Consider the following 26,518-nt stretch of genomic DNA (forward strand, 5'->3'; position numbering starts at 1 on the left):
GAAGCTGCTCTGAATCATGTCTGAAAGCACTGGAGGTGTCATTGCTCACTGGGACAGAGCTTTACTTAAAGGCTCAATAATGTTAACATAAACTTCCCCAGTGGTTCACATCCTAGGAGCTCAAACCATATTTTGAAAAATAATTAATTATCCTTCAACACAGCTGCTGCCAGGTAGGCCAGTTATCCACAATGCTTGAAGAGGAGCTGAGACCCAGAGAGGCTGGTGATTTGTGAGGATCTCAGTGCTGAGGTGGGAATCCTGACCTGAACTCACACCTGTGCTCTGTTCCATTGCTCCAGCCACACCTATGAGCTTGCAAACAGGCTGTGAGCTAATATCTGATGCTTTCTGTATTTATTTCTCTCTATTTTCAAACTTCCGCTGCCTTGCTTGCGGTTTTGATTCTTTTGGAAACACTGCATGATTTTGGATCGCTTTCAAAAATATTTTCTCTGGTTCAATCACACATTGAGTGGGATGTGAAGGAGAATCTCTGACTGTTCTGCAAGGGGTCAGAGTAGATTTCTGCCTGTCACACTAATTCCTGTGCTGGTTTAAGCACATCACTGGGCCATAAGGCTTGTTTGTTCCTGAATTGTTGAAATCCCAGGGTGGAGGCTGACCCCGCACCAGGGGCGACACCAGGGCACTTACAGCTGGAGCTGCAGAGTGCAAGTAATATTTTTTTTTCTTTTCTGTTTTCTGAGCTCTTGAGAACTAATTTTATAATACGTATGTATGTATGTGTAATTTATTTATGGCTTATATCCCTATTTTCCAGTAATATTTGCTTTAATTCATGTTATCATCAGAATAACTTCCCATCTCCTGCTTATATTTCTGGCAAGCAGTGAAAATGAGAGGTGGGCCTGTGAGAACCTCATGATATTTTGGCTACACATCAACTAAATATACTCCAACAAGCATGATGATTTCTAATAGGGAAATCCATCTTGTACAGGCAGCATTTGTGTGTTCAGACACACAACACAGTCTTACTTTACAGACCAGTTTTGCAATTTGAGGTTAAAAAGAACTACTGAAACATGGCTGCTCACTCATGACAGACATTTCAAAATCTGTCTCATTTTTTTTTTTTCAAGATTCTGTTATCTTGAAAAAAAACCGTGATTTTTTTATATTTGTTCCCCCACTTTCTTCATTAAGAAATGAAGTCAAAACTAGCAGGTAATAGTAGCAAGATAACTTTAAAAAAATATTTTATCTATTTTTAAATACAAGGGAAATCTATTTTATTTATATAGTACAGAATGTTTTTACTTTTCTTCCATTTTGGGAGAACTGTGAACTGAGCTCATACAGGGCTGTATGTTGAGTTTTTGTAGTTTCATTCCTACTCTAAGTTTTTGTCAGAAATTCTTCTCAGCTGTGCTTAGTCTGTCATGAGGGACTTCAGAATTTGTCTCGTCTTAATTAATTGAACAGCTTATTTTCTGCTTTTTGTCTGCTGTTTTCTACATAATTATGCTGAGTACATTTTGACCTCTCTATTTTCCCCTTTTCAAATCAATAGAGCTGAAACAAGCCTTCTTGTAAGAATATGTCTCTGTTTGGGTACAAAAATATGCAGCCAACCTATTTTTTAGTGTCTAAATTCTTGATTAGCATGGAGGCCAGGTATGATGAACCCTTGGAATGGGGTTTTCCAGAGGCCAAGCAGCTCCTTTTCCAAACCCATCTTATATAAATTGGTTGCTTTACGTTCAGGGAACACAGTCCATAGCCCTGTTTCTCTCTGGGTTACAGAGGCAATCCATCAATTATGGAGAAATAATCACAGAAGCACCCTGGCCTTACCAGCTGCCAGGTTATTACTGCAAAGTGCTTTTTGAATCCTCAACCAATTTCAATGCCCTTGTGAGAGACACTCAGCCCCTCGCAGGATGAGGTCCTGAATCATTTCTGATCGCATCCTTGGCTGCTCTTGGTGGGGCTGGGCTTTAGCTCTGAGGGTGGAGCAGCATGGAGAGTTAGAAGGGTTAAAGGTGGGAAACATTCATGAGTTTGTGTTGCCTGCACCAAGGTAGGGCTCTTCAGAGCTGTGAGTAATTGCCCTGAGAGGGTTTTGTAGCAGTCAGTTTGTGGTGATATCAGTTAAGAGATGGTGGCTGTAGCTGTGGACAGGGTTGGGATTCCTCAGAGGAATGATGGAGCCTGACTAACGAAATGCTTGTCACTTTGGCTTAGGGAGTATTTAACTTCTAAACGGTTACATTGCAAGTAATAAGCAAAACAATAGAGAAACCAGTCAGCACAGCATTCAAGTAGAATATGTTTTACTGCTTGAATTAATTACTCCGTAGTTAGGTAGCTCTGTGATTTAATTTACATTCCTGAAAAACACCATTAAGGCAGTCTGACTGGCGTAATTCATTTGCTTTGCTTCCACACAGATCAACTTGACATCATTTCAATGGCTGAAACAACAATGATGCCTGAGGAAATTGAGCTGGAGATGGCAAAGATCCAGAGACTTCGGGAAGTCTTAGTCAGAAGAGAATCAGAACTCAGGTTTATGTAAGTATCAATCCTTCTGGGAAAACACTATGCAAAATTAATCAAAATAGGAAAGAATGGTATTTAGAAGACTTTTATCTGCTTGACATTTTAAAAGGGAGAAAGATAAAGAGCATCCCAGATAGGTGAGCACTTACAAAATGCCTTTGGGAAATGATTTTTGTAGTTGCAAAGGAAATTACCTTTTTTTTATTCAGGACCTTTTTTTTTATTCAGCACGATTTGCAGAATGCATAAAACAGATCTCTTACTTACAAAAGGAAACTTTAGCAAAGTATGTGTCTATGGAGCATCTTTTCGTACCTGCTTTCAGTCCTTAGTGGCAAGGATATTTGTCTGAACAAAATATCAACAGGTAAGGGATTTGAAGCTTCCACAGTCTAACCTAAATCAGACTTTATTCCTACTTCATTAGCGGTCTTAGACAGTTCATGTCACAAGAGAGCACATTGTGTTCTGCACTAATAGCAGCCAAGATTTGACATTTGTTAAATGGAAGCCATTAAGTTATGAACACAAAACACTTTCTGATATATCAAATTAAATAGCAATACTCCAAGAGGGATTTTTAAAATTGCCACAAAGGTCAGGCATAGGAGCCTCACTGAAGGTTCATGAATATTAATCCAGTTCTGATGGTGAAGGAAATAGGGTTAATATTCCTAAATCATCAAATTTAGAAGATCAGAACTTATTAATAAGAAGTGTATTATTTTGAAGTGTCCTCAGTCTGTGAGTATCTGAGGTCAGGAACAAACGCCTTTACTGACAGGCCAAGAACTTCAGTAGCTCTAAAACCTGCTGAACCCAAACCCATTGCATTAATGAAGCTTCAGTAGCCTGAAAAAACCCACTGGCTTTCTGCTCATGTTAAAGTACAGGGGACTGGTACTTTGACCCTTACACTAGAGGTTAATTTTAGTGCCCTGACATGCACTGCCAGCAGCTGGGAGCCTCACCCCTCTGCAAACAGCACAGACATCTCTCTTTGAGTATTATCCCAGAAGACTTCTGCCCAGAATCTCTGCTTAGACACCTTTGGAATAAGGACTGGTAACAGTGGCACTGACCTTTAGTAATGCCATAGTGGTACAAGCAAAGTGGACAGGAAAGGTTTTGCCACTCCTGCTCCTGGTAGTCAAGTGACTACTTGGTTATTGGTTTGTACATAAATTTAATCTGGGAGAAGCCTCGTCATTGAACCCTACACTTCTCTTGACATTTTCTATATCAAACAAAGCACTGAAATAAACTGCTCCTGTGAATGAGAGCAATTGTTCTGTTTGTTCTGGTATCCAGTCTGTTCTTTTCATTTCCCCATGCTCACACTCTTTACTCTGTATTGCCTGGCAGGTGTTTGAGTAAGGGATTTAACACAGGAGAGCTTGCTGATTGAAAAGGGAATAGAACTGACGTTCACACTGTGCAACTGCTCTCCGCCTGGGTTAGATCTCATTCTCACACACTGCCTGGAGGTGCCCAGGAGCACTCCCAGCCTCTCCCTGGCACAGGCAGGAGAGCTGTGCCGAGCTTCAGTCTCTGTGAGGCTTGGCCCAGGGGCTGGCAGAGCAGGCAGTGACAGGCACCACTGCAGAGGTGGCCCCAGTTCCTGTCTTTTCTGTCATGGAGAGCCGCAGTCACAGACCCTCTCATTCCTTCAGCTGCAGCAGAGCAAGGTGACCACTTTTCTAGGGGTATTCACACAGCTTTCTAGCCCAGCTGCTCCCTGCCGTGTGGCAGAATATTCTGACTCTGCTCATTAATCCTTGAGGCAGTTAAATTCAGTTTGTTAACACCACTGAATGAAATGGCCAGGGAAAAGCATGTTGCTGGTGAAACCCAGGTAATACAGCAGCACCTCTTCTTTATTGCCTCTCATGCTGGATAGTTTACACTGACAGAAGGGCTTGGCTACATTTGTCTTCAATGAAAAACATCTTTTAGTGACAAATGTATTTTAATGACCTGTTGCTGAGATTAACAGCACAAGTCATGGTTACCTCAGTGGTCCAAGTTTTGTATCTGTTTCACTAAGCAAACTACATAAACTCTAATTCATAGACATTTTGTGGAAGACTCTATATGGAGCCATATATATATTTTTTAATTTGATTTCTGAAGTAATGAATTTCCAGCATCCAAAGACGAGAAGTCTGTATGTAGGTCATGAATTTTAGTAACTGATTTCTTCTGACAGGACTAGATTCCCCTGGGAATGACCTATACAGCCAACCACATGAAGCTGAGGCTCCTCAGACAGGTTTAAGGCAGACTCAGCTTTGAACAGTGCTAACAAGCAGCCCTGCACCTACACTCGGACCACAGAGTGCCAAAGCAGCTTTAATGAGAGCCACATCCCTTTAGTTCTTGCATCTGCTTTAGCTTTGCCTTTAATTATAGCAAAAAGATAAAACATACACATAGTATTAGAGAAACTGTGTGGTATGTTTGTATTCTCTTCTTTGCCTTTCATGCTGTTAGCAACAGAATAGAAATTCTCTTCGGTTAAATTGGGTTTTTTTATAGTTTTTATGAAAGCATGAACATGATGAAATGATTCTGTATCACTTGCACATCCAGCCACAGCTCACATTTCCAGCTACATTTTTTAAAGTAATGGTTCATTCTTGCTGTCTGTCTGACTGATCTTTTTATTCACATCTAGCCAGATCCTAAAGCAGGAGAAGTTCACTGTAGCTGTGCTTGAAGAAAGCCATGCTCTGGAGCTGTGCTCAGAGTGTGCCCCAGCCCTCAGGGCGCCCGTGGCTCCCTCCTACCATGGGCACACACGGCCTGTCAGCTCTGCTTGCACACACAGCAGGTGCCACAGCTCTTCCCTGCATTTAAAAATATGCTCAAGAATAAGAAAACAAAACACTGCAAGCTAGACCTGCTGCTGATGGAAACAGCAGCAAGCTCTTCCTCTGTCAGGTTTAATCCATGGAAGGAATATGCTCTAAAGCTGCTTATTGAATTTACTGTTTTCCTTGAAGAAGATGCAGATGTGATAGCCGTGAAATAAGGACATTAGGCAGAGAAATGCTCTAGCTTAGCATATCAGCCAGTTAAAAAACCCCCAACAAACCCACCTGGAAAAGAGCCCTAGCAAGGTCTAGATGTTCAATGGACATGCAGTTGATTTGCATTTTTCCCACTTCAGTCTGTGACCAAGGAAAAGCTGTTCCTGCTGCTACATGAGGTGATCAATAAGGCAGTGCTGTGTCTGGCAGTTCCTCAGCTGTGGTTTGTAAAGCACAAACTCTGCATGAGACAGTCCTTGGCATAGCAGAATCACAGAACAGTTGGAGCTGGAAGGGACCCACTGACTGCTGGACATGTACTACTACCCATCAAAATTATTTTAAAATTCAGAAGATATCTTTTAAGAATGTGTTGCAATTTCACTGCCTCTCTACACCAGGCCCACAAATGATGTGCCCTCCCCAGTCCCACACAGCAGCACATACTGGTTTTTAGTGACAGACCAAGGATTCACTCTCAGACAAGCACAGATATTTCTGTAGTCTGCCTATCACTGTATTAAAAAAAAACTTCCCCAAAATAGAGAAAAAACCATCTGTGAGAACAGTGGAAACAGGTTTTACCCTGTTTAAAAATGAAACAGCAACATTTTTTAAGTGAAGACCATAAATATCTGTACAGTTTCAAAACACATGATTTTTCATTCTTTTGTACTACTTTTCAGTCCTTTGTACACTCTTTTTCCTCTGCCTCACAGAGAGAAGTGGAAATCCCTTACTAGTACACTAAACATAATGTAAGACCTCATTTCAGTAATTAAAAGCTAAAGCACTTAAAGATGAAGTGTTGTCACACAAAGATACATTTAAACAGTGTGACTTTCTGGAACTCTGAAGTGAAGCAGAAATATACACTATAGAAACTCCAACTGACATCTCTGATTTTCAAATTTGTAATAATTTTTATTGCAAAACACAGCTTTTTAAATTCTGCTGTATGAAACTCAATAAAAATAGATGTGTGACATCTTATTCTTGGCCTGCCCCCTGAATTTTTTTGATTTGAACAGCAAGGAGAGCAGATGAACTCTTTTATCCATTTGCTATATACTACAGTGAAATAATTCATCCTATAGTGCATACTTTATAAGAGGCCATTTTCCTGATAATTCTTGTTTTTCTTTTTATCAATACAAAGAAACAAAGAAAGCAAAATGAGCTGAAGCAATGCACTAACAGGTCATGATGTTCCCCAAGCCATTGTGCCTTGCAAGTCAGGTATTAGCCTTTGTAAATGTGTCCTTTGCTTTGCCCCTCATTTTTGTTTCCTCCTTAAAAAAAAAAGAGGGCAGCTGAAATCAGCTGTACTCTTCATAACCAGGAAATCCACATCACTTCTAGCTGAATACCTGCTCTCTATGAAGAATCACCTGAAGTTTATAAGGAGACAGTTTTCAGATTATAAAATCAAGACTTCCTCAATTAGGTAATGCCACAATTTATATTGCACAATCATATTTTATCTCAGGCAAAGTCACAGCAGGGTAGACACACTGTGATTTAGTCTGTAATTCTATTATTGAATCCTATTTTTGTCTCAAGACCCTGCCTTGCTTAGTGCCCAGGATGGGCCTCCTCAGGATCTGTCCAGGTTATGCAGAAATTGTTTGTTTGTAGCATCTCTCTTTCAATGATACTGATACTATGAAATTTCATAAAATTATGCCAGGAGTTGTTGTGACCATCTCCAGTCAGCCCAGGAAATGAAAATATAGCTTGAAGCCATCATATGCTATCTCCAACTCTTGGTTTGTTTTTAGAATAGCCGGGAACTCAGCATATATTGATATGAAGGAGACAATATGTACAGAAAAGCATCAGTTTATAGCCTGCCAGCATTCCCCCTCCGCTTCTCAGGCTTCTCTCAGCTCCTTTCTTAAAACGTTCTGCATAAAGAGTTTTGGGTCAAAGTGTAAATGTTCAATCTGTCTGTGCTGTTGAGGAAAGCAAACACACCACTTCAGAACATGCACACTCTCTCTTCCTTTCTGATTCTCCTGTCCCACTTCCTTTTTTTTTTTCTTTCCTGGCGAGATAACAGACCCAGAGGCTGAGGGAGCTGCTCGGGCAGCATCCTCTTTGTCACACATTTAATGTGTTGCTGCTGTGGATGTGTTTGGCTTCATTGGCAGTTTAGGATGGCTGGGGGCATGGAAATCTACTGTGCTGAAAGACATGGTTGTAAAAATGGATGATGCATGTGTCATGGGAGAGGCAGCAAACCCTCAGACCTCTATGTGATACAGAGCAGATCAAAACTGAACTTCAAAATCATTTGTAGTGCAAAATTAATGCATTTTAGAATGCATTAGCATGTTGGGACTCAGTAAATATTATTAGTAAAGGTGAGATCATCTCACCAACCGTTACTGCCTGTTCCTGTGGAAAGGCATGGAATTCTTATAAAACAGCATCCACTGTCATCACGAAACACAGACTGTGGGAACTCTGCCAGTGCCTGATACTGCTGGCTTTCCAGATGGAAAGCAAAGTTTGAAGCCAGCTTTATTGGATTGACCTTGAGCTAAAACTGTGGAAGTTGCTTCCACCTGTGATTGCTGTCTTGAGATGGTTATTTCTGCCATGTGGGTGATACTGAATGGCAGGTTTTTAATGTGTAGGGAATAAAAGATATTAAACATAAAGCCCTATTAGGTTGCTTTAGGCAATTACTGAAAACATTTTACTCATTAAACATTTTTTTAATATGTAAAAATGCTGTAAATACAATGTTGTATTTGCTTAATGTCTGTGTGGTTATTGCATCACTAAACTAATTCTGTGAAGAGGCCAAATTCACCTCCACACTGACTCTGAATTAAAATTGGTCGTTGTCTTTGTACACTCACTGCACATTAGTAGATGACTCCCTCTTCTCCTGAGTGCTCATAACATCTACATCATCCAAATTCTCCACAGTTCTATTCAGGATTTTAGACCACTTTACACTATTATGTTTGCTTATTTGAAATCCCAGTCCTTTTATGTAGAAAAGTTTGCTGCAACTTGACTTTGCATTCCCACAGCTTCACTAGCTGTCCAGAGTACATAATTCATCCCTAGTTAGGTGGTTGTTTTCTTGCTTCAAATCAGGCTTAATTTTTCTTTACTTGCCTTTTTAACCTTTATCCTTCTCCCAGTTTGGAAAACCCATAAATCTCTGTTGTCCTGCTGTGATATTGATGTATCCACTGCTGGGAGTAGTTAGAGATGGGATAGTCAGTAATGATCATTCTGGAGGGTGTTGGGAATAATAGTAGAATCTCAGATTTAGGGCAAATTTGTGGAGAAAAATGTGAAGTCCATATTCCTTCTAAGAACAGCAGGACATCCACAGAGGTCAGATAGGAGTCTCACCTTTGTGTCATTTGCAGTATGGTAATAAATACCAGCACACTGATATTTACATGTTCTGCATTTAAAATACCAGTACACATTTTTATATGAATTTTAATACAGATTAAATTAAACTAAATTAAATGCAGGAAGGAATCTCTGCTGATTGCCTGCCTTAATGCAACTGCTGCAAAGGGAAGCAACAACAAAGTTCACAAGAACTTCTGAAGTGAGAGGTTACTTCCCTTGGTGATGACAACCTTAAATAAACTGACTTAGAAATCCCATGTTTTAATTAAAAATGGGTGCAGTAAATCTACTAGACACAAAGTGGGAATATGAAACCAGATGTCTTGTAATTGGCTGAACTCAGAAAGTAATGCTGCAAAGTACTACAAAAATGAGTACTTGGAGTGGTCCATTCTCAGGTGAGAAAAGGCAGCAGTAATTGCTCTTTGTAAGAACAAAGTTAATTTCAAATTTTAGTTCTTTTTTGAACCAAATACTTTAACACTCTTACACATGTGTCTCTAATGTGACATCAACTCTGATTTCTCAGTGGTGTCGTGCCTCGTGTGGCAACAGAGCCCCACAGTGAGCATCACCCTGGTGCAGGGTGACAGGGAGGGAGAGTGGAAGGAGATCAAACAGGCAGAGGTGTGAATAGCAGTGGTAACTTACTGGGTATATTACTGCTAAGCAGGTGTTCTGACTTTGGCTTTCTTGGGTGCTTTTCATTATTTTGCTGCTCCTTTTTATCCTTTGTACTGCGTATTCCCTGTTTTCTGTCATCTAAAGTTAAGCAGGAATTCCCTTAGGACTGTTTACTTATGTGTTCAACATCTGGTACTTTTCACTGAGTTTGGCACCTGAGTTGGCACCTGTTACTGCAGTGTAAATAACTAAGACCAGCAAAACCATGTTTTTGTTCATGAATAGAGCTGTTGTTGTCAGTGTTTTCTGATAAGATCTGTCTTTTCATGGAAAGGAGCAATAAATCTTTTCTCCTTCACAGTTCTGGAATCTTAACAATACAGTATCACTTATTATGATTTCCTTCCTTTTTTTTTTTTTTTTTTTCTGATTGTATCTTGCTTTAGGAACATAGGATGGACTTGGGGAAGGTGTAGAGAAGGAGACAGTTGTGTGATGATACATATTATTCAATAAATATAAATGTCAGGCTGTCAGGTTCATAAGATAAGGAAAAACACCAAGCCCAGCTGTAAGAGGGGCACTGTGGCTGTCCCACTGATACAGCCTGGCATGGCACAGACTCTTCTGCAAGGCAGGGTGAAGTTGTGCCTGTGACTGTGTGTCCCCTTTGCCTCCCAAGCACACTGCAAATAACCAGAATCCTTGAGGAAATAACCAGGAAACTTCAGACTGTGAAATGGCACAACTTGGCTTGCTAATGCAAATTGTTGGGCAGTCAAAGCTTGAGGTCTCTGAGATTAGGAACAGCATTTCTAGGGGATTGCCAAGGATCAAGGATGTCAATATAGAGCTGGGAACTCCTGTAAGGTCCAGCTCTGCCAAGTCTCCCAGCTCCTCACATGGAAGGCTGGAAGCCTCAAAAACATGAGTTCAGGACAGAATTGCAAAGTTCTGGATTGAAGCTAAAGTGCAGAGATCAGCTCCCCAAGAGGAAGGAAAACCAGTTCCTTCCTTAGTTCAGGTCTCCTTTGTCCTGTTTGACAGCAAACCATCAACCCCAGAGGAAAACACAACATCGTACTTTCAGATGTGTGGTTGTGAAATGGTCTGTTAAAATACTCTGAAAGGAAAAGCAATTTTTTAGTGGTGTATAATGATAAATATATCATTCAGAAAGTATTTAATTAATTGTAAACTTGGTAGTTGAGATGTTTTTTGTCTCAGAAAAAAAATTTCGTTATTGTCTCTGTTGGACAGCTAGGAAAATAGTTCTTTAATAGAGAATTTTCTTTAAACAGCATTTTCTACATTGAATCTGTGTTATGGTTGACAGAAAATGCTGTTAACAGAAGAGGGAGCAGCTTTGATTTTTGACATTGTCATTTTTAATGCAGAAATTTAGCACTGTATTTCCAGATGTAACCTTTTATTCCAGCCTGTTTTTCACTTCCCAGTTCTTGGCTACCTGTGCTCTGGTTTGCAGGAGTGGAAGGTACAGCCCCCTGAGACCACCCAGCACATCAGGCACACGTGGCACTCACAGATCCTGGGCCCCACTTTTGGACAGCTGAGCTTCCTCTAGGCAAGGATGTTTTTAATAAAGTGTCTCCCTTGCCCTGTGGTATTTCACTGGTCCTGCTCAGTTGTCTTCTGCTATAAATAGGAGAGTAACCAGTGAATGGAAAAGCCTTGGAAGGGACTGTCAGTGTTTAATTTTATACCAGAAACCTTGCTATTCTTTTCAGCTGTTATAACAAATAGTTGCTTTTCTGGTTTTAAAAATAAGAGAAGGTCAAACAAGAAGGTAAATGAAGAAGGAAGTGTGTCATTGATTCTGCAGGAGGCAATGCACAGCCAGACCTAGAGTTTCCTCTTTCCAGTGCCTAACATCCAAAACCAGAACTACCAGAGTAGTTTAAATGAACCAGGTCTGCTTTTGGATAGAATCTTCTGTATGCTGCTGCAAAGGGCATACTTGTGAATTTAAATCTGACTTCTCTATTGTCTGTACATTTTTAGACAAATTAATTTAGTTGATTTTTGTCACGTGGAGGAATATTTGCCTCCACAGTGGGGCAATTTCAGGAAAACTCTTGTTACTATTGATTCATAGTAAAACTTTGTAAGTGGCAGAGGAGATGGCCAAACTCTAGAGAATTTAGCAATGTCAGTGAAAATGAAAAACAGACAGCCTCTCTAGACACTGCTCTGAATTTATGTGAAATATACCTTAAATATGAGCCTTCTGGGACTGAGAATTTCAAACACCATTTCAATTCTCTGAAACAATAGCTGAATTATATTACTGTGCACATTGTGCTTCAGTAGCTTCTGTGCACTGTTCCTCCAGCAGAGAGCACTTTCAACAAGAAAAGTTAGACCCACTTACATTAATAGTGTAAGTTAATCACAGGACCTGTGATTTGTGAGCTGCCCTGCCCAGCAGGCTGGCCAGCAATCTGTTACCTTAATTGCCAGCTCTGTGTCCTCCAGCCCCAGCAGCACCAGGTGCTGAGCTAAATAACAATGTGATAAACACACACCATAATGACTAAAACAACGAGTTCTGTATTCATTAAATGTTGCCTGTGATCTCACAGATTTATAATTAGAAGATTTAAGTAACTAAGCCAAGCTGACAGGGATAAAAAGGTGTTGAATATAGAAGAGGAGCATCAGGTGGAGGTCGGTCTCTTCTCCCACATAACAAGCAACAAGGCAAGAGGAAATGGGCTCAAATTGCACAGGGAAAGGATTAGATTGGATATAAGGAAAATTGTTTTGACTGAAAGGATGATCAGGCATTGGAATAGGCTGCCCAGGGCAGTGGTAGAGTCACCATCCCTGGAAGTGTTCAAAAGGCACGTGCACATGGCACCTGGGGATGTGGTGAACATGGCAGTGCTGAGGTAACTGTTGAACTCTATAATCTTAGAGGCATTTTCCAACCTTAACAGTTCAGAGATTCTATAAATTTATTTGGCTCTTGTAGTCCCAAGAACACTTTCACCACTGCAGATTCCCCACAGCTTTGGCAAAGCCATAAACACCTGCAGGACCCAAAGGCAGCTTCCACTGAGGTCCCTCGAATCTGCGGCTTGACATCATCCCCATCTCTGTAGCAATTCTCTTTATTTCTACACATCTCTTTACTTCAATCCCCCAAATTTCTCCATCACAACTGGTTGCTTTTGGCTGGTTGCAGCATGTTCACTGGAGACACCACCAAGGAGATGATCTTTTTATCCTTGCATTGAGACCTTCAGTTACATGGTCATGTCAGCTTGTGACTTAGCATGACACCTGATTCTCAGGCCAGCTCCTAGACTGGCACTATCAAAGTCTTCAGAAACTCCAACAATTACAAGTATTTTACTCCTGGGGCAGGAATGTATTAAAACAGAACTAAAAATAATTTAGAGTGCCTGCAAACCCTCCTGGAAGAGAGGGAAGGAAACCAGCAATCCGGGTCTACATTCCTTTTTTAACTTCAAGCACTTTAATCCAATAACAGAAAACAAAGGAATCTCAGACCTCCTCTTACAGACATGCTAGAGGGAGCACAGATCTATTTCTAGCTTTGAAAGTCATTCAGCAAAGGCAGAAGCCCTCTAGACACACTGAACTGCTCTGCTCATCCTGAAATCAATGAAAATGATATTTGATGCTTATGTAGCTGTTACTGATAGTTCTTACATTCAAATATGAAGTATTTGTCTGTCTTGCTGGCCATCTCCTTTTTTTGGCTGGCCTTTAAGGGAGGTGTTTAGTGATTTTTCTATGGGCTTTCACTATAATTTTTTTGCTTTTTCCTATGCATGTCTCTAGATGGCACCTAGGTCTTACATGGGGGAATTTGGTTTTCTTCCTTGGCTGAAAAGAAAGAAAAATTCAGCTGTTGAATAATAATTTCTACTGAAACCAAAACAATTCTTTTGTGTCTGGTACAGAATGTTAATTTTTTAAGTCCTGCCTCCCATGATCTTCACAGCCTTTGGGGCTTGCAGGGCACAGCTGAATGGGAGGGCTGTGCTCTGTTTGCCTGCCCTGCTCCCCCTCAGTGCAGATGGTGACAGCAGAGGTGACTCATGCTGTCACCTCGCTGCTGGATGGGGTGGCAGTGACGATGCTCAGGGCACTCTCCCCTGGTAGCTGGACCACAGAAACATGTAATGGGGCTGAGTCACTGTGCCAGAGCACTGCAGGCTCCCCGACCCACTTATTTCCCTGTCATTTTGTGGCATGTTTAGAAAATCTTCTGCTCATGCTGTTTATTCATTATGAGGTTTGGCTTTTTGTTGTTTCTTTCTGGCAAACAGAGAGTCTGCTTGTGATGATATAGCTTAAATACCAAGATAGAAAAGAATAATACGTGCTTGTGTGATATCTCCAAGCATACAGAGGGGGTTCTGCAATAAGCCATCAAGAAAGAAAAGCAGAAGTCAGACTGTGTGTCAGGGATACATGAAAGCACACTGAGAATTCATCCCTAGTTCAATACTATTGCAATTACTCCAAGAATAGATTTGGGCTCCTAACCAGAGACATTTTTTATCATACTCATAACTCATGTGTTTAGGATTCCTGGGCAGACATTTAAAGCTCAGATCTGGAGAAAAAACTGCCTTCTTGTAACTGCTGTTTGCTTCACTGATGTTTTTTCTACAATCTGAGAAGTATTTTCACAGGGACTGGAAAGAATTTACCGTCTCTTCCAGAGAAGAGAGACAACCTCTGTAGGTTAGGGGATGCAAAGGAATTTTTTCTCCTCTACTCTGCAGATTGCTGCTCTCCTTAAGATTTCCAAAAGCTCTTTTTACTTCCTAAAGAGGTCTGATAATAATACCAAGATGCTCTCAGTCAAACCCTGTTGACCATCCAGGTTCCAAATGAGAAATACACTGGGATTTAACCTTTTTTGAAACAGCATTTACTTCTTCTGGGACTCCTGTAACTACTCACATCCAACATGCAGAGCATAAGGCGGAAAAGAAAGGAAGGTTCATAGTACCAGTACAGATTGAATGGCCTTCCAAGAGATTTCCTTTCCAGGAGTTCCTCTTCTTCCCTTTTCTTCAAGGGCAACAAGGCAACTCTTGCCCAGGGCAGCACCTGTTGCCCAGCATTCAGTGTTATTTGCCAGCAGATGTGGGATGTGCTTTATAGTTACAAGCAGACATAGATCCTGCTTTCATTAAGTCAGATAGATGAAGCTTTGGCATGGTCACATATGTCCTTCAGCCCTCCCTTTTGCCAGTTAACCTTTTTTTTATTACTTTTTTTCCTAATCAGCACTGTGGAGTGGATGAAACACAAAGGCTGTTTGACACAGATGGGAGGAAAGATGTTCCATGTGCTTAAGGGGGTTGGTACAGATGGCAGGTTCAGTTTTTGTCCAACAGCACAATGCATCCCCCTGCAGAACTGGGACTGGAGAGGTCATCTGACTTAGGATCTTTGGAATTCGTGTGGTCACAGAGCTGTTACAGACCTAAAGTGCTTTGGCCATGGATTTACTTCTCTGCTGTGTGTTACAAGGCAGGAACAAAGTTTATGGCTCAGGAAAAAGAGATGTTAAGAATATATGTGGAGTACCAGCTACATGCTCTGCAGTCAGATTAAAAAGCAGCCAAAATAATGGGGAGAAAGTGCAACAAAAGTTGCAACATGTACAACAGGCCAGTACCTTTGTCACAAAATAGGCATAGGGACTGTAGGGACTACTGAACATGAATGATCTTGTTCAGTTGGAATATACTGCTGATGATATTTTAAATTCCTGAAAATCCTCAGAGAATAGCAGTGCCATTTTTGGAGTTCCTTAGTGAGGGCAGGGAGCCAAACTGATATAGTAAAGTATTTTAATTAGTGTATTTCAGAGCTTCTCAGAATGAAGCCAAATCTTCTGAATAAGGAAAAAAAAAATCCTCTCCATCTATCGAGAGATCCCTTTTATAGAAACTCACTGTTCTCTTCACTAGTTGAGAGTGTGGCCTGATATAATTTGAATACAGCAGCTCAATATTGAACATTTCTTGCCAAGAAACTGTCATCTTTGTTAGGCATGGTCATCTTACTCAAATGTGTGAAGATGGCACCCAAAGTGCATGAGCACTGAATAGATAAGGAGCTGTGAGGCTTGCTCATATCCCAGCACATTTTGAATACCAGCTCTCCTGGGAGGACAGCGTTTAAGATTAATTGATAAAAGTAATTCCAGTACCATTTAGTGTGATGGATCTCAAGAGTAAAGCAGGCTTTGCTTGTGATGAGCCTGAATCATATAGGGAGCCTAAGTAAGAATATTCATCAGTAAAAGCATGTCTGCCTCCAAGCATCCTAAGCATGCAGAGCAAAGGACCATGCACTAGTCCTGAGGCAAACATGCTGCTCTTCCCAATAAAACCAAGTCTTACAAGACAGATGGGCAGTGAAAGAGCAGATCCCAGTGGAAGTGACAGGGGTACACAAGGAAGAAAGAGGTCAGCAATAAGGATTATTAGGAGTGGTATTTCACGGTTGTATTTTGGGAGGAGAGGTGTAAAAAGACAGCAGGAATAGCTGTCATAGCACAGTAAAAGTAGCAGAACAGGCAAGATGGAGTTAACCCAAGCAGCAAATAATAGAAGGATCAACATGTTTTCCTAACAAGAGCAAAACAGCTGAAGGACAGCTCCCTGCAGAGACCTGTGCTCCTTGCAGAGGCGACAAGGAGAATAAAAGCTCTCAGTTGTGATTAAAGTCTTGTTTGTGCCAGAAACACCTACTTTTTCCACTCCTCTCTTAATTCAATAATTTGGCTGCATTGTCCTCTGGGGGCTCACTCTCACATACACACACACATGAATCCCTCAGCCCTCCTCTCCTGAAACACCACGGTGACAGCCCCTGCTCTGATGGCACTTCAGCTGCCTTTGGGTGCTCAGGCAACAGCCAACCCAGCCCTCAGGTACAGGAGTGTGAGAAACAGAGCTCAGAGATCCTTGGGCAAAGAGAGTGTTGGTGAGAGCCAAGCTGAGGATGTACAATTAATCACACAGGCTGGGTTTGGTGCTCTTCAGGGGGTGATTTCTAAACAGAAGCCCCAGATGCTGCCCTTGGAGCCAACACCTGAGCCTTGGCTGCCACTGTGGCTGAGACACTGAAATGAAACCTGTGCCAGGAAGCTAATGCTGAAGGCTGCTACCTTCCAGGGGAATGATTCAGCATGGCAGCTCTCAGGAGAAGCAGCAGTTTCAATGAGAACTGAAGGTGCAGTTTCTACTAATGTTGTTATTTTTTTTTTTAAGTGGTCTTCTGTGTCTTAACATTAATGGACTTTCTGCACATATTGAGGATTTGAAGCATTCAACATCAACCATGGAGGACATTCACCCAAGGCAAAAAACCTCAAAAATAGATAAATGCCAAATTATGACAGTTTCCAGATCTCTGGGGTTAGAGCTGAATTATTAGTAAGGTCACAAACAAAGCTGGAAATAGAACATAAACCTTGCCCTGGCTGTCCCAAATAAAGCACCACCCTCTGCTGCCCCTTCCCAGGCTCTCTGCTATTCTTGCTCTTTCCCTAGTGAAAACTCTTGCTGCAGTAAGTGCAATATGGCACACCTGTCTTTGCCCAGGACCGTCATGGATACAGGTGTCCATTCTGGAATGTTCTCTGATGTTCAAGAAAGTAAAAGGCATCTGAAATTATCCACAGTGGCAGGTATGAACCTACACACAAATTAGAGCCGGGAAGACAAGTAATCTAGGGCTCAATGGGCATTTAGTATTAAAGACTTTTTGCTTTCTGTTAAGCTAGGTGAGCCAAGAGTGCCAGGATCCCCTTTCAGGCTGACAGACAAGGGCCAGGGTCATGTGTTCAGATGAGATCTGGCCAATCCCATCAACACAGAGTGGAGTTTGCATGTCTGACCATGCTTTTTCTGTTTCTGCAGGATGGATGACATCCAGCTGTGCAAAGACATTATGAACCTTAAGCAAGAGCTGCAGAGTTTGGTAGCAATCCCAGGTAATGGCTGTCTCCATCCAGTGTTAGGATAATGCCTGTGTTCCTGACACCATTCCCACCTGTGCATCACCCACCCTTGCCCCAACAATCAGAATCTCCTCCCCACAAGGTGGTGTTTCATACATATCTCTTTCCTGTAGTCCTTATTTTTAATTCCCATTTTCCTGCCCATCTTTAATCTCTGTGTCTCTAAATTTCTTTTCATGCTGTATTTCACTGCTCCCATGGCAGCAACCCTGCAAATATCACTCAAACAAGGAGCACATTCCTTATTTCTTGCACTGCCTTGGCAATCTCAAGGGAACCAAGTGGCACGGAGATTGTCAGGTAGAAAAGACAAGTGCTGAGATACCAGAGATAAAAGAGGGAGAGGAGAAGGATTTATAATCATCACTGTGAATGTGATTGATTTTTTTTCCTTGCTACAACAATCCATTATCACACCTGTAGTTAAATCTACCTTCTAGGATCAAGAAGAACAGGTTTCTACAAAAAGTAAGGCCCAAAACTCTGGTTTGTGTTTTGCCATTCATTGTTTGAAGGAGGGACAGAGCTGTGGGCAGTTCTGCAGTCCCTGGCTCCAAACTCCAGCTCCCTACAGTGAGGAATTTCACTTCACTATAGCTTTGCCATTTTAGATGATCCACAACAGCCCTACTCTGTTCAAGAAAAAAAATAGACATATCTTGCAAAACACTCAGCAACTGCAGCAGATCATTTACAGCACACATTACTGCACAGCCTCCAGCACCCTGCAGAAATAATTTGCTCCTGCTTAAGTCCAAGTTTTGACTATACTTTGGTTATCCTCTTTTTTCCTCCTCACATTTTATTGTGCAACTTTGAAGGACAATTTTGTCCTCAGAAAGGAGAGAGAAGGTTACTTGTGATGTAGGAAAAAGGTCTACTCTGAAACCACCCACTCTTGGCTGTGTAAGAACTTGGCCACATTTTGCACCTAACAGAAATAGATTAATAATATTTCTTACTTTTTCTTTTCTTATACTTCTTAGTAGAGGTCACATTTTAAATTTTTAATAAGAACACTGTTGGTTCATTAATTTGTTCAAATGGAAAGGATTACAAATGATTACAAATCCTAGAAAGTATCTGTGAATGATGCCCCTTGCCTCACTTTTCTGATCTGCAAGCTTTCCTGTTGAAACTTTTAGCTAACAGATAGGGTTAATTAGCTTTCATTCTTTTGGTGCTTCTGCTGTTTGGGGTTTTTTTATCTTTTAGAAATGATTTTGCAGTCTCAAGGCCTCGAGCAGAGACCTGCAGACAGCAGCTTCTCCTTAGCGCTTCCCAAATCTCAGCAAACTCAAGAATCCAGTAGGTGAAATTCCAGCAGCAGCATCTCCAGGCAGGATCACAAGAGTTTGGTCTTAACAAAGACAAAGCAGCTGCTGGCACTAAGTGCTGACACAGCATGTGCCTAACCTAGAAAAACATTTTCCAGAAATGGATTCATTCACAGGATCTCTACCATAATTTTCCTGCAAGAATACAGATTTGTACAGAGAAGTGCTCTTTGGTTTCAGTAGACACAGTTTAGTCAATTTCAGTAGATATGGAATCAGTCTTTTAGTACACAGAATATGCAGTATTTTGCCACATATATTAATACTTTAGTACACAGTTTCCTGAAGGATATAATGGGAGAGCACATCTCAGTTTAGGAAAAGAATACATTGAAAGGAAGTAGAAAGTAGCTTCTACCTCCAGAAGGGAGGAGAGTCCTTGCTCCTTAGCCATAAGAGACAAACTTCTAAACTTCTAAACTTAGCAATTTCTAAGCATTCTTCTTTTTTTTTTTAATCTGTACTAAAAGCAATTCTTTTCAAGTGTCTGATTAATTTAGCTACTTAAAGTGTCTTATAACTTAAATCAGCAGACATCACACAGCTCAGATGCATCAAACTGCAAGCAGCTCACTCTTCTTCCCCCAGCTCTCATTGTACTGAATTGTGCAGTTCTCTGAACACAGTTCTACTGCCCAAACCCCAAAAATCTCAATTTAATACAAAGAGTCTTCATAGCTGATCAAAATTTTTCAGTTTCTTAGATAAATACTTGAGCTTGGGTTTGCCTCTGCCTTTCTCATCTCTGCTGCCCTTGCTAGGTTTGAAGAGTTCTGTCTTAAATACATTTGCTTTATAGCCTGAAACGACAGCCCTTTAATCCCTAACATTTATTTACAAACACTTTTAGGTTGTGACAGGCACATCTTTCATACCACACAAATTGTTGTTTATAGACAACCTGGCCATTCCAGACTGGCCAATTAACAAGAACATATATTAATTACTCAGATTTTTGAAGTACAGGAAAAATAAACTTGCATTTATTTTTCCACATTTTACAATTTATGCTATTTGTGGGGATTTGCAGCTCACCTGCCTTGTCAGTGTAGAAAAAAAGTGTTCTTTTTAACAGCCACAACTGTCTTGAAACACAGAGAAATAGTTCTTCTTGGTGTGATCCCCTTTCCTCTGAGGTCAAATGAACTTTGGATTTTAACAAAGCATCTTGAACTATTTTCTTGCCAAAGCTCTTAAAAAAATCCCAAGCAATGTCTTGCAGAGTAATTGAGTATTAAAAGCAGGCTTAGCAAACCCCACAGAGCCTTCAGACCATTAAGCTGATCAGAGTCAACAGCAGCAAGTGAAGAGAGGAGGCAGTGACCCGGCTTGCTGGGGTTTTGGTGACTCAGGTCTGGAAAACCATTGGCTTCAATCAGCAGTTGATTCTCAGACATCTGCAATGTCCTACACCACCCCCTCACACTCCCCAGAGCCCAAAGTCATACACTCTTCTCTCTGTTTTTGACCAGAAAAAGAAAAAACAAAGATGGAGAAGCAAAGAGAGGATGAACTGATTCAGAAGATTCATCGACTGGTACAAAAAAGAGATTTTCTTGTGGATGATGCAGAGGTGGAGAGATTACGGTAAGAGCCAAGAGCAACTGAACTTACTTAGTGACATTCCACAAGCCTAATAATAAAATAGATTAAGTGATAAAATTTAAATCAACATTAATGGGAGAGAATTGGTCCTTCAAAACAACTTACCAAGTTAAAAGCCTCATCCCTATTCCATAGGAAAAACATTAAAATTAGATTACTCTAATTCTGTGGCTCTTTATCCCATTAATGATTCAGTCATCTCATGAGTAACAGTGAGCTTTGGTCTCATTTTCCTACCAGAAACAGTCTGGGCATTGCCCATTTAGAAGAAAAGGATTTATGCTGCTACCAGGGAATTCTCTTGGCATAAGAAGTAGACATGAAATGGAATTCTACAAGGGGCATGTTTGTAGACATCTAAAGTCCTCCTTTTTTAATTATTCATGTTGTCAGGTAGATTACTACTATTCCCATCTTGTCATAGCAAAACAGCCCAAACAACAAGAAAACCCCCAAACCAACTGAAAAGCACTCAGCAGTACAGTCAGTACCACTCAGCAGTACAGCCCTACCTAAGACATAAGCAGGTTCTGAAGGGTTTCATCTCTGTAGCTTAGCCCAAAGTTGCCAAGAAAGTTGTGGTCTTCGTCAAAAGTTCACTTCCAGCACCCAAATCCAATCTTTTGTTTGAGATCCACACTCTAAAAAGATTCAGTTTTGCTCTTACTCCCCCCTCCTTCAGCAAATCCATTAAAGACTCAATCCATTTATCCAAAATGACAATATCTCCTCCAACACATTTAAATTCTGAGCAAGCGAGGAGAGGATAAAGCAAAGCTTTTGCCAGAGTCCTGCAGCTGATCAAAGAGAGCTGGCCAAAGGCAGCAGCTGACAAGCAGCCTGAGCTAGATCTGAGCCCAGAGCTCTCACTGAGCCCTGTGTGCAAATCGCAGAAGCCTGGGTGGCAGCTTTCATTTAGGCAAATATTTTGCTTTTTAATAAGCAGCAAAATTAAATGTTTCTAAAAATAGCAAAAAAAATTAGTTGTTTACTAGTGGCTTAATCCTGTCTGCTCTAGCTTTTACTGTCCCATTTACAGAGAAAACTGTCATTCCTCTAACATTCATTTTCCTTCTTTCCACCAGGGAAAAAGAAGAAGACAGAGAGATGGCTGAGTTCCTTCGCACCAAGTTAAAACCCATAGACAAAGCAACACAGTCTCCTACCAGTGAGTTCCTAACCATTAAGAAAAAGACAGGAAAAAAAGGAAAAGCTCCAAAGACAACTGATTAAAAGAGCATTTTCACAGGGCAGCCTCTGGCAAAAGCTGGGTGAAGCTAGCTAGATCACCTAGAAACAACACAGGGTGTCAGCAACTGCTGGCAACTTAGACTTCAGATACCAAATTACCCCTTAAAACTGAATTTTAGTCACCTGTGGCCACTTCAAAATTGCTCTGTATGTTTTAAATATGCACAGTATATTTGTATACACTGTGCCACAAGCTGCTTTTCTAAGCAGTTAGATTTTTATTAATAATTTTCCCTATCTGTTTCTACAAAAATAACGGAAAAAAACCTCTTCAGATCCATGCTTGAATATCTGAAACAAAGTTCTGTTTTACTGCAGTCAAGGTGGAAACTAGAGAAAAGACTGCAAACTTCCAGAGGTGACCCAAATTTCTTACATACTACCATCAGAAGTAGGCTTTTGAATCACCCCAACCCAAATCACTTGTAGACAGAATGGCACACTTTTTGTGTGGATTGCATGACCCCTTGGAAGCTTTTAGCCACAACTTTCAGACAGAACAGTCACAGCCACAGCAGGAACTCTAGAAGTTCACAGATTGATTTTGCCTTTGTCTCAAGAGGAGCTGTCAGGCAGAGAATCAAATGAGAGCAGTGCCCTTCTTAGAAAGGGACTTTGGCCCACGAGCTGGAAGCTTGTGTCAAACATTTTGCTATTTTGCACAGACCAAGATCTTGCTCAAGAGTTGCCAGAGGGACTGGATGACTGTGGAGTTCAAGTACAAGGCTGAGAAGAGACATTTTAAGATGCAACACTAATTATTTATACCCCCTTAGGCACAGGGAGCATGACTCATCTCCCTTGTTAGTTTACTTTGTCATTGCTTTCAAATGCAGTTTGAGCAATAAAAAGATTCTTTTCACCCTGAAAAATGAAAACCTACCTTTATCTTGTTCTCTTAATTACAACATCCAAGCTAATGAGAAAATAAATTCTAGCAATACATTTGTTCTTCAGCTCCTTTCATTGTTGGGAGTTAAACTGAAATGACTTTGTGAAAGGACCCATTATCTGACCCCATGGCTGTGAAAAGGGACACCTGCCTTAAACCAAATGCAAGTTTACCCTCCCTTTGAGATGTATGGATTTTTTTAGCTTCTCTTAACACCATTCCCTGAAGAGATAAGACTTTCTGGAGAAGTTTCAAACCACATATCAGCTCAGTCACCACCCAAGTGTATTGTTCAAATCCAAGTTGAAAAATTCAGGGTGGGTGGAGAGAGGGTGGGAAAGGTTTGCACCCTTTAAAGCAGAAGTAGGAAGAAACAGTTGGAGCAGCTCTTGGTTCTAATGGCACCCTGTTTTGAACATTGCAGGCAGCCCAGCAGAAAAGAAGGCAGAACCTCCTCCAAGCAAGCCCACCATTGCCAAGGCAGGGTTGGCAATTATTAAAGATTGTTGTGGGGCCACGCAGTGCAACATCATGTAGAGCCCTGGGCTTCCTGCCCTGCTTGTCTTTGCAATGTTTCCATTGAGTGGAACTGGATGGTGAGGGGAACCAACAGCGTCCTGCTGAGGGAGGCGAGAGCAGCTGGCACAAGTGCAAGCTATGGACTGGACAATGGCAGGTTCTTCACTGTTGCATGGATCACTCTACACGCATGCCTAAAACAAAAGAAATCTATATAGTGGCTGTCCAGGGACCAGAAGAGATCAGCAGTAGAGTCAACAAAAACCACCCCCGTGACACAGGTGAAGCAAAAGGGGCTCTATTTTATCCAGTATGGTGTAAAACAGCAATTTTAATAGGCTATACCTTTATAAAAATATATTGTATGCTTTTCCCCCCTGTGACAAACTGCACTACAAAATCGCCAAATTATCCTATTTTGGCTACTTTTACAGAACAAAATCACAAGTAACAATGCTATATATAGCACAACTGATAGAGCAAGCAACTGTAGGGTAACAGATGTTGCATACAAAATACCAAGCTGGTGTGATGTTCAGCTACTTTGCTGTGGAGTTTCATTTCATATTCTTCCTAAAGAATGAGATCAGTGACAAGGATGCTGCAAGTAGCTACAGATCTTTATAGCCCACGTGATATCCGATTTACTCAAGTCAAATTAATATTGCTTGCACCAGGGGAAATAAATCCCTGGCAAAGCTTTAGCAAAGCACAGCTAGAGTAATCTGCAAACTGATGAAGCAGTCCAAGGTTGTGTCACTTCTGTTTTAGATCTCCACCTCCCATAAAGTAAGAGAAACATTCACCCAGGGTTTTGTTATTTTTCCAAGCTACGTGCAGTAGGAGATTACACATCACTGAGAGATTACTGGGAGAAGAACAGAAGACAAAATTTAACTAATATTGATATCATGCTTAAAACAAGTATTAATTGTTTATTTTGTGACCACAAGAAATAGAAACTATCCATAAAAAAGCATAGGAAGACACAAGACACCCAAGACAAATTGGCCACAAGACAAATATACAAATACAGATGTAGGTATTTGTGGCAGGAAGATCACATTCTATATAAAATGGGTTTAAAATTAAGGGAAATACAGAAATACTTGTCTGTGTTTCACCATTGTGTTTCTGGTCTCTATGCAGATTAAGCCTTGTGGAATCTAATATCTTTACATTAGCTGTAAGTAGCTGGTTTGTCTGTGTGATGGTATTCCATATAAATGTACTGTGATAGGTGTAAATAGTAAAATAAACGTACATGGATCTAGTGTGACAATCTCAGGCTTAGAAATAACAAGAGATAGTAAAAAGTTCCTAAAATAATGTTTTGCAAAAGGAACTTCCATTTTGTGAAGCCAACTAAGTCAAGTGTGTGCTTATATACCAAGGAACCACAGTATAGGAAAGGAGAAAAAATTAACAGCAGTTTACTCCAAAAGGATAAACAGTTATTTTTTTAGAGAGGAAAACTATCTTATTAAATTTGGTGGCAATAGACACCATCTAAAGTAACTCAGACTGTTCTTGTACAAATAAAACCTAATCCCTAGCACTGACTGATTTGATGAAAACCACTTACATTTCCAGAACAATTTCAGTATTGCAGACTTACCTGAGACAAAGAACCAACACCACTAAGCACCTTAAATTTAAAGGATCAAAGAGGAAAGAACACAAAAGGTTTCCACTAAGACATGAAGCACTTTAATTACTATGACCAAAGATGTAGGAAAGAGAACAAAGACTGACTCTCATGTACATGTTATTGCATCCTTGCTGAGACCTACACCACCACATAAAGCTCTGTAGCTGTTAAAATCTGTACCTGGCGTGGGCTGGACTCTGCATGGCACCTGTGCACATTAACACAGTTATGGGGAAAACTGCTTTTAGGGGAGAGAATACACACTGGCTTCTGTAAAATTCTACAGCCACTTGCTGGTACCCAGTTCAGACATCAGGAATTGTCAGTATCTTAAGACAAGAGGTTCAGTGTCATTAATAAAGGCAAATGGAAATCAAGGTAAAAGCTGTAGTGAAGCACCAAACTTTAAAGCTTAGGAGGATCAGCTGTGAATGCCACTAATAAAGGGTCCAGAAGGACTTTACACATGATTTTTAAGGCCTGAGGTGACTTCTGCACATCAGTGTTTTACCCAGGCTGTGCTGATGATTGGGGTGATCCATACAGGCTGCACGAGTCACTTGGGAATAAAGCACAGTGAGTACAATGTAGGTTTCCATGAAAAAATTTCAGTATCAAGAAACAGGGTTAGACATTCCTGGGAAGTAACACTCATGCCCAGGCTACAGAGCCATCTCCTTTAATTAAAACCAAGAAGAAACACAAGTAGGAATGTGCAATATTCTTACAGCTAAGCACTGGCAGCCAGTGCCCCCAAGGGACTTGAACTCCAGCAGTGTTAATGAGAGTGAACTTCATTTTCAGAAGTTCTAGCCTGGCTCAGCTGGAAGGTTTTCTGTATGACAGTTTTTGTTTTTAATTAGCAAATGCTTAATTTCTGTGTTTATTTGGGTGGGTTTGAACAGCTTGCCTGCAGTGCACAAGTGGTTCCTTCAGAAGTGGGTCAGTGATGCTGCTTAGCAATGAAGTCCTGGATTTTTTAGACTGTAAGGTCAGATTCTCAACTGTGTTCAACACTAGCTTAGTGTTGCCTATCTAGAACACAGCAGAGCCCTTATGGCTGGTGTCAAAGCTAATGGCTGCAATTAAACAAATTAAATTTAATTCCTTCCAAAGTGTAAAAATCTTGACCCTTATTTTTAAAAACCAGACTCAATCACTAAATATCCTAAGAACCACCAGGGGCTTTGTAACTTCCATGATCCTGTGACCATTACATACATAAATATAATAAATATAAAATCAGCAGAGTATCAGACAAGTATTTTTAGGTGCTTATATGGAGTAACCGGTGTCATTTCAGAGTTGATTTTCAGGTGTCAGTCACTGTCAGCAGAGAGGGTCATTGATTGAAGCACCCAATATCTCTTCTGGAAATCCTGGCTATTTATCACTTCAGAAAGAAGGCAAGGCATTGGGCAAGGAAGATTGTGTGGAAGAATGGGTAAGGTGGATTTGACACACTCTGGGTAAACATGACTGTGTTCAGGAAAGGATCTTGGTCTACTGAGAAAAACAAAAGTGCTGAAGTGCTATTTGTACAAATCACCAATTCCACCAGCAAATGGTTCTCTTGTACCTTCTCCTAGGCCTACTGAATCTCTTCCAAGTTAACCATATTTCCAAATAAACTAAGCTGCTGTGTTA

General features: G+C 40.8%; 1 protein-coding gene across 1 annotated transcript in view; it reads left to right on the forward strand.

Annotated features, from left to right (window-relative positions):
* Positions 1-26,518, forward strand: part of BMERB1 (bMERB domain containing 1) — a 46,823-nt gene extending 20,305 nt beyond the window's left edge. Inside the window, exons 2-6 of the mRNA XM_005522910.2 lie at positions 2,418-2,541; positions 17,516-17,589; positions 20,426-20,540; positions 21,644-21,726; positions 23,126-26,518. Coding sequence (XP_005522967.1) covers positions 2,418-2,541; positions 17,516-17,589; positions 20,426-20,540; positions 21,644-21,726; positions 23,126-23,238 — 509 coding nt within the window. The 3' untranslated portion in view covers positions 23,239-26,518. The remainder of the gene's footprint in view (positions 1-2,417; positions 2,542-17,515; positions 17,590-20,425; positions 20,541-21,643; positions 21,727-23,125) is intronic.

The sequence above is a fragment of the Pseudopodoces humilis genome, chromosome 18 (assembly GCF_049639895.1).
Source record: "Pseudopodoces humilis isolate 2021_Gansu_Grassland_sample_001 chromosome 18, ASM4963989v1, whole genome shotgun sequence".
Lineage (NCBI taxonomy): Eukaryota > Metazoa > Chordata > Aves > Passeriformes > Paridae > Pseudopodoces > Pseudopodoces humilis.